Source organism: Suricata suricatta, chromosome 3 (genome assembly GCF_006229205.1).
Source record: "Suricata suricatta isolate VVHF042 chromosome 3, meerkat_22Aug2017_6uvM2_HiC, whole genome shotgun sequence".
Taxonomy (NCBI): Eukaryota; Metazoa; Chordata; class Mammalia; order Carnivora; family Herpestidae; genus Suricata; species Suricata suricatta.
Genome location: NC_043702.1, coordinates 132,490,279 through 132,504,651, shown reverse-complemented (window position 1 = coordinate 132,504,651; position 14,373 = coordinate 132,490,279). Strand labels below are relative to the sequence as shown.

Sequence of the window (14,373 nt, the reverse complement as noted above, 5' to 3'; positions counted from 1 at the left end):
AACTGGCAACACAGATTTCTGTACCTAGCTAAGTTATAATTTAAGGATGATGAAATAGAGAACTTTTCTTTCAAAGTTGAATTTTACCAACCACAAATTTTTATTGAATGAATTAATAAAGCATGTATTTCAGCAAAAATAAAAGTGAATTAACAATGAAAGTGTAGTATTTTAAAAAATGTTAAATACAAAAACAGAAATTAGACTGACAAATCTAATTATACATTGATTGTATAGTACCTGTTTTATGTTATGTTGTACAAAATATGGAACTAAAATTTTAGATACCAAAAACTGGCCAATACATTTGGTAGCTAAAACACTGTCTTATTGGAACAGTGAGACAGTTGTAGTTAAAAAAAAACTATAAATTGGGAGCACCTGGGTGGCTCAGTTGGTTAAGCATCTTGGCTCGGGTCATGTATGATCTCACAGTTCCTGAGTTTGAGCTCCACATCAGGCTCTGCTCTGATGGTGTGGAGCCTGCTTGGAATTCTGTCTTTCCATCTCTCTCTCTGTGCCTCCTCTGCTTGTGGTCTCCTTCTCTCGCTCGCTCTCTCTCTCTCTCTCTCTCTTTCCTTCTCTCTCTCTTTCTCTCTCTCAAAAGAAACAAAATTTTAAAAAATTAGGGGTACCTGGGTGGCTCAGTTCATTAAGTGGCCAACTTTGTCTCTCACAGTTCCTGGGTTTGAGCCCCACATTGGGCTCTGAGCTAACAGCTTGGAGCCTGGAGCCTGCTTTGGATTCTGTGTCTCCCTCTCTCTCACTCTGCCTTTCCCTTGCTCATGTTCTGTCTCTCTGTCTTCCAAAAATAAATGTTAAAAATATTTTTTAAATTTTTAATTAAAAACTAGAAATAGGAAAATTAATGGTTAAGTGTTCATTTATAAATTTAAGAGTAACTGTTTGTAGTACAAACAAAATATAATCTGTATTTTCCAAATCAGTGGAGGTAAAAGAAAAGGAATAAAAAAAGGTTTTCAATCTAACAAAAGCAGGAAAGTCAAGCAAATCAACCAACCAAAGAAAACAGGGAGGAAGCACTGTAAACAGAAAATCAGAAGTACATGCCAGCAATGATCCAGAGTATTTCAAATGGATCATACTTACATTAACTGAACTTCCCAGTTTATAAAGAGATGGTCAGGATTAAAAAACAAAAACCCAGGTATATGCTGTTTACAAAAGATCTGCCAGTAATAAAATATCAGGCTGAATATAAAGAAAAGGAAAAGTTATAATAAGCAAATGCTAATCACAAGAAAGTTGGAGTAGAATATCGATATCAGACAAAATAGTTTAAAGCAAGGAAGCATTAATAAAGAGACACTACATACTGATAATAATTATATTAGAAAATGAAAAAAAAATCACTGCGTTCTATCCATCCAGCTAACCCTACAACTATGAAATTTTTAAAAAGTAACAGAATTGCAGGAAAACAAGTAGATCAACAACTATATTGTAAATTTTTAATATATCTTTATTAGAAAATAACAGATGCATTAAAACAAAAATTAAGTTGAGGGGTTGGCTATGTTTTTAGTGTTAATTTGCCTTGTGTACAAATTGTAATTTGCAGTTCATCTTAAGTGATAGCTTCATCTCTCTATCTACCCCATGTAGCCCCAATGTCAATCCTGAGACCTTGTTCCAGCCCCCAGTCCAGAACTACATGTCTCAGGGCTCCTGTTCCTCATCAGGGATATTGGGGAAGAGGGCTGGGAAGCAGTCTGGTGCAAATCTTGAAATTTCTCTGCTTCCTTCCACTACCAGGGACAAAGCAATGCTTGGTTGGCTTGTTCATTTAGTCATTTTGTTTCTTAAACTCTAGCTCCAGGTGCAAGTCATAGCTTTTCCCAAATCCCAGTTTCACAGCAAGTCTGACTCAACAGGCCATATTCTGTACGGGGTATCCTTGCTCTCCATTACTCTGAAGGATTCAGAATCCTAGCCAACTTCTACCTGCTTTCAGACCCAGAGTATCAGGGCCACAGCGCTATCCTCATTAACCTAGTTGTGTTGTTCATTCAATCTGATGTCCAGAGATAATAATCTTGTTAATGAACCCAGAGATGTATTTTAATTTAAAAAAAAGTGTTTTTGGGATTGCAGTTCTTGAAGAAGACGTAGAAATTCAAAGCATGAACTCACAATCCTGTTATAACTATTTTCCTGTGCCAGTGTGGATACAAGGAGCTCTGTGGTCTTGCTACCTTCTTTGGCTTTACACATTAATGGGGATTGAGGTTTTTGTTCTATTCTCAAATGCCAAGAACCTATTTAGAATATCTATAAATCTCCTGGGGCTTCTCGTTTCAGTGGGAGGCAGAATACAAAGTCTCCTGTTTTTTGCTCTCATCTCTGATTTTCTGCATACAATTAGAGGAATGTTTTTATATATTCTGATGCTGAAAGCCTTAGTCTTATATCATCAGTCTTTGTCTTGGATTCTCTAGTCTATGAGATTTTGTAACCTTAAGTTTTAAAGTCCATAAGAGGATGAGATAAAAGAAATAGGAGTGAGAGTAGGGAGAGGAAAACCCCACAATTACAATCTCATTATTATTCTACTAGAAAAGAGATTTCCCCTTTCTGCCCTTGGGTGCTGAAGCTATCTTCTTCTGTTTCCTCAGAAGCCATGCTCCTGTCTACTTAGCCTCTCTTATCTATTATTTTCTATTCTGGATCCTTTCTTGCTGAAGTCTCTCACCTCTTTATAGACAAAACCTCTGGTAGCTCTCTCATTTCATAGGCAAGCTTTCTGAAACCCCTCAAGTATCTTTTCTTATCATCTACATGCTGATGACTCCAAATCTACAACTTTGGCTCAGATTTCTCTCAGATTCTCCATATGCACAAGACTTTCTCAACCCCAGACAACTGCAGTGCGATATGTCCAAAACAAACTCTTATCTTCACATCCGTTCATCTCTCCAACTGATTTCTTATGTTTTCTATTTTAAAAATTTTTTATGTTTTTAATTTATTTTTGAGAAACAGAGAGAGACAGCACAAGCAGGAGAGGGTCAGAGAGAGAAGAAGACACAGAATCTGAGGCAGGCTCCAAGCTAGGCGTCAGCATAGAGCCAAACACGGGGTTCAAACCCATGAACTGTGAGATCATGACCTGAGCTGAAGCTGGACGCTTAACCAACTGAGCCACCCAGGCAGCCCTGTTTTCTATTTTTATTGCTTCCCAATCAGAAACCTCGTAGTCTCCTTGATTTCTTCCTCTCCCTCCCTCACAGCTAATAAGTGGCTAAGTCTTGTCATTCTATTTCCATTTAAGGAATTTTTACAGTTATTTATTATGTATCACTAGAGCCATAGCAGTAAAATAAATTAAAGACGAGGTTAGGTAGTAAAATTTTTTTTAAAAAATGGAAATGTCATTAGATTCAAGGTAAAAATAGTTTCAGTAAAGAAAGTATGATTCGTATTGCCCAGTGGAACATAAAGTTTGAAAAAAATAAAAAACTTACAAGAGATTTTTAGATTTGATTAGAAGGTTCTTCGTGATTTCAGTTACCTGAGAGGTAAAAAAGGACTTTCTGTAGAGTAGATAGTAATTTAACAACCTCCTGGATTGTAATTGTTTTGTACTTTTTTGTTTTAAAATTAAAAGAAAACCTTTTTAATTTGTTTAATATTTGTTTATTTTTGAGAGAGAGAGGGAGAAAGAGAGAGAGAGAGAGAGCGAGCAAGAGCGAGCAAGCTGGGTAGGGGCAGAGAGAAAGCCGAAGTTGGACGCTTAACTGATTGGGCCACCCAGGTGTCCTTGTTTCTTTCTTTTAAATGGTGTTTTCATGGGGCACCTGGGTGGCTCAGTTAGTTAAGCATTCCACTTCAGCTAGGGTCATGATCTGATGGTTCATGGGGTCAAGCCCTGTGTCGGGCTCTGTGCTGACAGCTCGGAGCCCGGAACCTGCTTTGGATTCTGTGTGTCTCTCTCTTTTTCTACCACTCTCTCAAAAATAAATAAACATTAAATTTTTTTTTAAATGGTGTTTTCACTCTTACCCAAATGGGTAAAGTAGGGTGACATTCCACTTTGTAATGACAGGTTAAATTCAGATGATACCTTTTGTTTTAGAAAATATCAGTCTTTAAAATGGCAATACACAATTCCTTTTGGTGTATACCAGGCTCCTTCATCTGGATTATTATATGGAATCATCTCCAACTGTCACAGACCATAGGCAGCAAAACCAGAGATGTCTCATGCAGAAGACAGAGATTATTGAGTCTGGAAGTATATTTTACCTTTTATTTTAAGTTTATTTATTTATTTTGAGAGAGGGGGGGGAGGGGGAGGGGGAGAGGGAGAGGGAGAGGGAGAGAGAGAGAGAGAGAGAGAGAGAGAAAGAGAGAGAGAGAAAATCTCAAGCAGACTCTGCCCGGTCAGCATGGAACGCAAGATGGGGCTCTACTTCATGAACTATGAGATCATACCCTGAGCCAAAATCAAGAGTTGGATGCTTTACCAAAGGAGCCATCCAGATGCCCCAGAAGTGTAGTTAGAGGTCACCTTTGTTGTTTCTAAGACAGATTGGGATCTAATCTCTTCTTAATATCTCTCATGGGAAGTAGATTGTAATAGGTAGGTGTCTAAGAACTATTACTACCACCAGGTGGTGTAATTCATCGCTCATCCATCAATTCTTCCTCTTCCTCCAGTCTTCATGGCCTTCTTTTGCCTCTTTTGCTTTCTCACCCATAAATAGAAAAGGAAAAAAAAAAGAAGAAGAAAGACAAGCATGAGGTTGAGGTTCCTGACTGGTCACATTCCAGAGAAATGTGGAAATGCAAGTTATACATAACTGGGAGGGGTCAGAGGTATGACCTAAGGTCAGGAAGAGAAAAGTAACGTAAAGGTAAAAGAAGGCAGAACGGTTAAGTACAGGTTTAATTTTGGATATTTATTACTTAAAATGTTCCTTTTGTGAATCTCATCTAGGGAATTCCATCTTTCTCAGGCTGAGATGGATACTGGGCCCAAAATTACCAAAGAGGGTCAGTAATAATGCATTTCAAAGATGACCACCCCCATCAGTTTTCGTTTGTATGAAAGTATATCAGTACCTGATAGTGAATCAGGGTTGAGCCTTAACACATCTCCTTTCCAATTTCTAATGTTCCTTTTAACTCCTGTATTGTGGTGGATACCTCAGGCATTCTTTAAAAACAATGATAAAAAATGAAATTCCCAACAATAGCAGCAACAACAACCATCTAATCTACTTTGTTGGTTAATGGGAGATACTGACATATATGAGAAATAAAAGCCACCCGTAAATAATTTGCCTCACAGAAATAACTGCTATTAATATTTTATTGTATTTCTGACTATTTTCTATTCAATTCTATTTTGTAGTCATACTTTGTATGTACAGTTTTGTATCTCTCAGGTATATTTTAGTCTAAAATACTTTTGACTATAGTTTTCCATCACTTTTCTGGACAGTTGAACTGTATATATTCCTTTTCCTGACAAGTAATAGAATTTGAAAAAGTTAACTGCAAAATCTCATTCTGAAGGACTTTGTAGTTGACTGGGACACACAAGTGAGTTATCTGATTGCATGCCTGCACTTGACCTCAAGGTGGAATGATTCCAAAGACCTCTACCATTGTTACTCTGTAATATAACTATCCCTTTACTTAGTTGTCCTCTAAACTTTAAAATATGACAAGACTGTATTGTTCACCGTCTCTACCCCAGTGATGAGCATATGACCCTACACAGAAAATTCTCTATATTTTTGAAGATTAAATGAATTAATAACTAAATACTAAAATTCCAGAGGATCCACAACTCCACAAGTTTTCTCCTTAGTATCAGGATATATCCAGATTAAGGTTCTCAGATGTAAATTTAATTCAAATTTGTCTCTTTTTTTAAAAAAAATTTTATGTTTATTTACTTTTGAGAGACAGGGAAACAGAGTGTGAGTGGGGGAAGGGCAGAGAGAGAGGGAGACAGAATCTGAAGCAGGCTCCAGTCTCCCAGCTATCAGCCTAACATGGGGCTCACAAACCACTAGATCATGACCTGAGCCGAAATCAGCTGCTTAACCATCTGAGCCACCCAGGTGCCCCCTAAAAATATTTTTAAAATTTTATTTATTTTTGAGAGAGACCAAACACAAGTGGGGGAGGGGGAGAGAGAGAAGGAGAGAAAGAATCAGAAGCAGGCACTGCGCTGTCAGCGCAGGGCCTGACATGGGACTTGAACTCATGAACCGTGAGATCACGACCTAAGCCGAAATCGAGAATCAAACTCTCAACTGACTGAACCAATCAGATGCCCCTAGTTCAGATTTGTCTTGAAAGAACAGTGAAAGACTAAGAATTGATCATCAGTTGAACGTTCCTCAAAGACCCTAAGCTTATAACTCAACCTATGACTCCTACTGTACTTTAATGCTAAAATTAGGCTGTTCCACGAATACTTAAAGAATATTAATTTCAACTTCTTTCTACAGTTAATAACCTCTTGTAACATCTAGGCCACTGCTGCCTACATTTTGGAAACATTGGCATTCCAACATTTGGCATGTGCTATAGGCTTGGTCCCACTACAGGGACATTGTTAAAGAGCTAGAACTATGCATGTCCTTTTGGACAAAGGACTGGATTACTTGGGGGGCGAGAGCAGTATAACAGAAAGCTTATACCACTGGTTGAGAGTGAGAGAGTGAGCGAGAGAGCAATTCCAGGGATATTAGTTTCAAAGAGGGCAGGGGAAAAGCATAAGCAGTTGGTTTTGCTCCTCATGAGCCTCCTTACCTTCTTCACCTTTGACAGATCTTGGATCTCATCTTATTCCGACAAAAAACTGCTAATGAACTGAGACGTCCTCTGTAAGGAGATGAAAGCTGTTTTCCTTCTGGGCAATTTATGATCGGTCATATAACACAGCTGGTCATATGAATTTGAGGCAGTGTGCTTGTTCCTCTCTCTACAAATGCAATTCTACCTTTCATGTTCTTTTTTAAAAATAAGTTTAACCTACACTAATTAGAGTGTGAAGTTGAGTGAGTAAGCTCTGATTCACCCCATATGCATAATAACAGTAGCATCACCTGTCAGAGTGCCGATGAAGCGCCTTGTACTGCTAGGCATGATACAGACACTATCTCACGGAGCTTGGACGATCTGCCGCCAGAAACAATTTCAATATATCACTTATAGTGAAACTGCATGTGGCCCTGTCCTTAGCAAACTTACAATTTATTTAGCCTTATCCCAACACACAATAAAACAAAACAAAACAGGGGCGCCTGGGTGGCTCAGTCAGTTAAGCCTCCGACTTCGGCTCAGGTCAGATCTCACGTTGTGGGTTCGAGCCCCGCGTCAGGCTCTGTGCTGACAGCTAGCTCAGAGCCTGGAGCCTGCTTCCGGTTCTGTGTCTCCTTCTCTCTCTGCCCCTCCCCCTCTCATGCTCTGTCTCTCTCTGTATCAAAAATAAATAAAACATTTTTAAAAATTTAAAAAAGAAAAAAATCAATAAAATCAATAATGGGGTGCTTGGGTGGCTCAGTTGGTTGAATGTCCGACTTTGGCTCAGATCATGATCTCGCAGTTGAGTTCAAGCCCTGCATCGGGCTCTGTGCTGACAGCTCAGAGCCTGGAGCCTGCTTTGGATTCTGTGTCTCCCTCTCTCTCTGCCCCTGTCCCACTCATGTTCTGTCTCTGTCTCAAAAATAAACAAACATTAAAAAATTGTTTTTTGAAGATAAAGTAATGCCAGAAATTTATAGATACTTTTCTGGTGAAGCTACAAAGATCATTGAATTTTTGATTCTATTCTCTGATTCGCTTTTCTTTCTGAAATTTTAAATCTAATTTTTCTATCCTATTTATGAATTAGCTGATATCCTCTTTTTTCTCTTGCCTGCCTCCCCCAGCAGTGTTTTTATTTTGTCACAGTAAGAGAGTTGACTGCTTTCCCGATTCCCAAATCTGAAAGCATATAAGTTAAATAAAAATGATTTGGATATTAGAGACTTTTTTTTCTACACTGAAGTATGGGACTTTGCTGCAAGATAATTGATGAGTTACCCATAGTCTTGTAAGTGTGCTCTTTACTCATTGCCTATGTAAATCTCATTTAATTAAAACTTTCATTTTGTTAAGTATCATACAGATTTCAGTTCCCCAGATGGGTTGAAGGCCCAATGAAGTTCTTTTTTTATTGCTTAGGGATTACTTCTATGTTCTGTAGTTAGGTGGTTAGGAATTTTAAACATTTATATGAAAGTCATGGTCTAAATTTCTATTTTTTCCCAAAGATTCATTGATTTAACAAACATTTATGGAGCACCCCTTGTATCAGGCATCCTGTTAGGGGAGTGAGCAAAACAGTCACTGTGTCCTCATAGAACTTACAGAGCCAACTGTAGGGAACGGACATTGAACAAAAAGAATTACAATCCTGACAAATGCCATGGAGAAGGAAGGGAAGAGCGCTGGGGGATTATGTAAGAGATGTAGCTAATTCAGCGTGATTGGGAGAGGGCGTCGGTAGAGATGGTTTTTCCAAAGAAGTTCAAGTTTAGGCTTAAAGCATGAGAAGGGAGAAGAGTGGTCCAAGAGAAAAAGGGAACAGCTTGTGTAAAGTCTCTGAGTAGAAAAGACTGCTGCCCACTGAGAGACCAGAGAGAAAGTCAGTGTGGCTAGAGTGGTGACACCAGGAAGTGAGAGAGAAGAAAGAGGCAGGCAAGGGCCAGACCACACAGGTCATTCTGATGATGGAGGACTTTAAGGGTAATGGGCAACCAATGGACAATTTAAACCAGAAAAAAAAAAAAAATTTTAAAGCTTAATATGGCGAATATGTAAATATATCAATTTGTTCTGGAATGTGTTCTTATATCTAGCAATCCAATGAGAGTAGGAATTTTTATTGATATGGGACAAACTAGATTTCTGACATGTAGAATTTTTCTGAAAATAGCAAAGGCCTTTGAATAATTAAGCAGAGCAGAACAATCCTTGGGCATGTATCCTTAGTATGCCTTGAAGTGGCAAACTTACATCCTGAGTTTCTTTACTTTCCATCTATCTCGTATCTTGAGTTGCAAATAGAGCTGGCAAAATAATAAAGACAGGGAGAGGAGGAAGGTGTGCGTGTGTACATACATGCACATGTGTGGCCACATGTGGTTTCCCATGGTTTTGAAGAAGAGCAGATTTATGGCAAAGAATATCAGTATCACATTCTCTGTCTTAAAAATAAGAGTCTGCCCTATAGAAATTAGGGAAGTACGACTGTAAAATAGTAATTTTTTTTTCTTTTAGTTGAGTGTTTTAGGGGAAAGAATGGCAGCTTCTGGGTAATACAACAGGTTTTGACATGAAAGACATCGATTTCAAATTAGGGACACCAAGATGACTTCTGAAGTACTGTGCTTGGAGTAGTAAAGAGAGGTCCATGAACACTATAGCTCTTGAACAACATAGTGTATAAGAGACTAAAGACGCTAATGTTTAGTTTTCTTTTTTAATACTCTTCAGTTTTCCCTAGGAGAATACTTCTTGTCTTCTGTAGATGGTTGGTGGCCATTAAATTAGCAGATAAGATTTTAAGGTGTGGTTCTTTCCCAGAGGTGTTTTCTAATTGGGAATTGGGAGAAATTCTTGAAGATTAATAAGGTTTCCCTTAGTCAATATTAGGAGAATGGAGAAGGAGAACATACTTGACTACCATTCTTTGGTACCTCAACGCCCCCAAAAACCACAAGTTTCTTCTCTAGGATCTTGGACTGCAAATCTTCCTGATTGTTTTTCAGGCTCTGTGACTCCATGGAAGCAGTGAATGAATAAATAAATACATGGCAAACTGTTTGGGAAAGGTTGCTAACCTCTGGTCCACGAAATCTTGAGCAACAAGAGACCTGAGTTGAAATGTCAATTTGTGTCTGACTCACTATTTGAAGAGAATGAATCACTCTTTTGATTGAATCACTTGGTTCCGTGGTCTGAGGTGTGGTACTGAAGACAGCACGGACCTGCTTCACACACTTTGTGTACCTGACTGCTGCACTTGACAAGTCTTTGTACTCATCAAAATAGAAACACATTTATTAAGTACCTAATTATGCACATGATTTGGAAACATGCAGAATATGTAGGCTAAAGATTAAAATAAATTAGTGCTTGTTATGGTTTCATGGATCAGGTGAGATGTCTATTATTATAAAAAAGGGAGGAGGCATGCTGTGTATTAATTATCAGGTTACTGAAGCTCTGGGTAAATGTGGCAGGAATGTTAAGGGTAGCTTCTCAGGAAGTATTTGCTGTCTGGTTGAAAACTGGACACTGTTTACTTGGGCCAAAATGCAGTTATTTTAAGCTATTTTTAGCAATAAAAGGTTATTTAAAAGTTTCAACCCTCTAGAATCTGACTCACAATGTCCTGCTACCATATTCTTTTTGTGATCAGAATCATGGGTAAAGAAATCTATCTTCTACCACTAAATGAGAGAAGATTTGGGTTTGTGGTCAGACCTATGAGTATTATAAAGACTAGAGAAGCTACTATTTAAAAAAATGATTTTATGCTGCAGTAGTTCTAAGTTATTCCTTTTAGCTCGATATAAAGGAGTAAGAGGGCAAAAAGAAAATAACACTTATCAAGTGTCAGTATTATATGTCAGTTATCCTCAGTCACATCTATCATCAGTAATGTTCACAGGAAGCCTATTTCCATTTTGGTCAAGGAAGAAACTGAAGGTTAGAGGCTGAGAAGAAAGAGTTGGAATGTGCACTCAGGTCTGCTGGTTTTTGATCTTTCCACAAAATCACCTCGGTACAAACTGAAAAACTTAAATCAGATAGGATTAAGAGTTTCTCTTTAATATCTTTTGGTTTAGATGTAATCTATATCTGCAGGGGAAAGAAATGAATAAAAGCTGTTAGTACAGAAGTTTATATTCTATAAATCTTTTGATGGGAGGCTGTAGAAAGAGATGAGATTGGAGAATGTACATTATGCAATATGTAAATTCTGGGCCATAATTTTTCTGAGTTTCATTGATTTTCAAAAGTTATTTTCAAGATGGGCATTGGTGTCTTACAACCTACAAGATGTAAATGTTACAATTCTACTTAGTTGGTAAGGGCATTGTAAAGCTATTGAAGAATCTTACAAAATTCTTAGGAAAGCTGATATAAAATACAAAGGTTATTTATATTTCTAATCCTCATCTCTGTACCTGGGGTACTTTGATCTTACCTTAATTACTGTACCCATCCATCATATTGCATTCTTATCACTTCTCCAACTTCTGGTATCTCTACTAGAAGGTGGATATCTCTGAGACAGAGACAATGTCTCTTTCACCATAGTATCCACAGTAACCTGGACATAGACTGAAATAAATGCTCAGTAAATGTTTGTCAAACAAACAAAAAACAACCAAAGGATTCACCTTTCTGATCCCAGTTTTATTTCCAAAATGAGAAGACAGTAATATTCTCTTAGATTGCTTATGAGAAGTGTCATGGCATATGCTCAAACACTGTTTACTGGAGATATGAGCCACTGACACGAAAGGTGTTACTTTGATGATTAGTAATACATTTCGGGAAAGAGATGTAGGGTATTTTAGGTAATATGTGGTAGTAATCTCCAACCTTGGGCTCTAGGGTTGAAGGAAAAGCAGTACCTACACCAGAGATGAGAACAGTATTTCACTAGGTGGCTCTCTTCTCCGTGAGTGGGTGGCGCGTTGGTGCAGGGAGGGATTACAGGGGCCACACTGTACAGCTGCAGTCACTGAACCATGCGCGCCGCGTCACAGTGGGCACTGACAGCGGGAGGGGCTTAGGTTAGTTTCTGTTTCGTTAAAGATAATCTATTCTTCGGATATATTTCAGAATAGCTTGTACTTTCATTTTCTCCAAACGCATACATGATGTTCCAAAAAGACATTGGTCTAGTCTTTTAATAGGTGTGGCCTCAAGGAAGGATCTTGAAAGTGCCTCCTCACCTAGCATGGACGACAGCACGAATCGGTTAACTCAAACCAAGCTGAACCAAAACAGCCTATTAAAATCCTGATTGAAACTATGTAGTGAGGGCAGCATTCCTGGGGGGGTGGGGGCGGTTTACCGTTGCGCTGCCTAAAGTACTTTGAAACAGCGCATAAAAGACTCAGCAATACGAATCGAAACTGATTTGTAAAATGTGAAATAAATCCTTCAAGCCATTAGAATGACCACTTCTCCAGCTACTTCTCACACTCCATGTTATCATTGACCTCATTTTTTATTTCTGGTTTCTATCCCCAAACCTGACACAAAATACACATAATAGACTTTCAGAAAAATTTAAGAATGAAAATCCTCTTCCTCGATGCCTTTCCTCGGAACTTCGCGCCAGTATCTACGTTTTTCTCTATACTGTTTTACTGCGCCAGTATCTAAGTTCTTCTCGATACTTTTACCCAACGTTTCCCTCTCCGACCCAAAAGACACAGTGACAAGTTCTAAAACAGAGCGGACCCATCAGAGAAGTCTGCACAGGAAGGAGCTCACAGGATGGCCTTCGATAATTAGTGGACCCCCACGGCGGGGGGCGCCTGCGAGAAGGGGAGCGTCTCACCACGTCCCTGGCTCTGAATGCTAGAAAACCACTTGTTAGCCTTCTAGGATGTGTTCCCACTTTTACTCTGGCTTCCCCGCGGCAGGAGGTGGCTCGGTCGCCGTGGGTGTGTATTGGGTACGCTTTGGGGGATTTCGGTAAGGGGGCGACACGCCAAGAAAAGTCTAAGGAGGTTCCTGCCCGGCAGGAGAGGAATCTGGGTCGTCGTGTGCCGTTCTCCTCCCTTAGGGACCCCGTCCTGGCGGGATCCCGCCTCTTTGAGCCGGAGGCAGTCCTGGGGAAACCCCTAGCCCGTCTCGAAGCTTCGCGCCGCCGCCTAGCCCTCCTCGTTCCAGTCCGCAGCTCGCCAGCCTTCAGGCCCGGCCCTCTCCACGCCTGGCACTAAGAGGAAACTGGAGGTGGTTCCAGCCCGCAGGCGGGTGGAAAAGCCCACGGTGAATGCCTCGGGGGGGCCCCTCATTGTTGCGGGAAGGGGAAAGGGAAGAGGAAACGAACCTCACCGCCCAGTAGATCATCCGGATTCCCAACCTGGGGGAGGCCTTTAGACGGAAGGGAAGCCAAGGGGGAACCCTGGGCACTTCCCCGGGAATCCAATCGCTAAGGGAGGGTCACCTAGTCCTCACACATTGGTTACTATGACAATACAACCACAGCCTCCAGTTGCCATGGCAGCTGCTTATCCAATCCGATTGGTTTCCTTTCTCTACTTCCACGGGATCCACCCTATCCCCTCCAACAGCCTCCAGGGGTGCAGGGGGCGGAGCACAGACAGGGGCTGGGGGTTCTTAGCGTCACTCTCCCGGGCGTGAGGGAAGACTAGAGTTGATGGACTGGTGGGCGGAACTGTAGGAGGAAAGGGCAGCGTTTCCGGTAGGAAAGAGTGGAGGAGTGGAAAAAGGAAGAGAGAAATCGGGTGGAGTGGAAAGACGGGGGAAGACTTTGAGTGTAACTCCTGATAGATTTGGGCTCGATGTCCCTGGTGAGGCCGGGGTTGCCCCCTCGCGCGGGACAGGGGTGGGTTGGCCGGAAGCCACCAAGCGCCTCCAGCCGGTCGCTCAGCAGACGCACAGGGCGCTCACAAGTAGCTGATCCCAAGAGGGAGCGCTACCGAGAGGCAGAGCTCACCGGGAGGGACGGGCGCCACTGAAATCTCGCGAGAGGAACCCCCCACTTCCTTCCTCTGCTTCTTCCTCCTCTTTCCCCCGCCCCCTTCCCTTCACCCTCCCCTTCCCCCCTCCCGGGTCGGAGTGTCCCTGCGCCCCACGGGCCGGAGCAGCAGCAAGAGCAGCTTTCCCCGCTCCCTCCCCCTCGCCTCACTCACCCCCACCCCCCCGCCGAGCGAGGAGGAGCCGGAGGAGAGGAAGATGGCGGCGGCCGCCAGCACCCGCGGTGCCGCGGGGCCGCTTCGAGGAGCCTGAGAGACCCACAGAGGCTTCGCGGGAAGACGCGGCGGCGGAGGATGAGCCTGCAGAGCGCGCAGTATCTCCGGTGAGTGCAGAGGTCGGCCGGGTGCGTGGGGGGTGCGGGTTGAAGGTTCGGGCACGGAGTAACAGACACAGAGGTGGTGTGTCGGCGCGGCGGGGGAGTTGCTGTGTCCTCTCCTTCCCCGGCGGGCAGGCGGGGGCTGCGAGGGGATCCTCGGGGATCCGCGGGAGGGGGCGGGGCAGGTATACTCTCGGGTGCCTAGTCCCCCCCGGGCCGGGCCCAGCCGAGCCGAGGTCCAGCGTGGGCAGCTCGTCCTGGTGCGGGGAAGGAGGTTA

At 41.7% G+C, this 14,373-nt stretch overlaps 1 protein-coding gene and 1 long non-coding RNA gene across 9 annotated transcripts in view; one reads left to right on the top strand and one right to left on the bottom strand.

The window, feature by feature from the left end:
- Positions 1–4,363: 4,363 nt before the first annotated feature.
- LOC115288161 lies at positions 4,364–13,248 on the bottom strand. Of its 3 annotated transcripts, none has more exons than XR_003906839.1 (5): positions 13,109–13,248; positions 11,243–11,379; positions 6,793–6,864; positions 5,086–5,179; positions 4,364–4,712 (listed from the first exon to the last, which is right to left on the bottom strand). It is a non-coding gene; the product is annotated as an uncharacterized LOC115288161 (long non-coding RNA). The 3 variants fall into 3 exon arrangements; XR_003906837.1 differs by having other exon boundaries at positions 4,364–4,708; XR_003906838.1 differs by having other exon boundaries at positions 4,364–4,708; positions 11,243–11,368.
- Positions 12,944–14,373, top strand: part of SMG7 (SMG7 nonsense mediated mRNA decay factor) — a 90,430-nt gene continuing 89,000 nt past the window's right edge. The window contains exon 1 of one of the 6 annotated variants that reach the window (XM_029935221.1): positions 12,944–14,101. Coding sequence is in view for 1 of the 6 variants with exons in the window: in XM_029935222.1 (XP_029791082.1) it covers positions 14,073–14,101 (29 nt within the window). In the remaining 5 variants the exon portion in view is untranslated. The remainder of the gene's footprint in view (positions 14,102–14,373) is intronic. The other 5 variants (XM_029935222.1, XM_029935223.1, XM_029935225.1 and 2 more) reach the window with 5 other exon arrangements.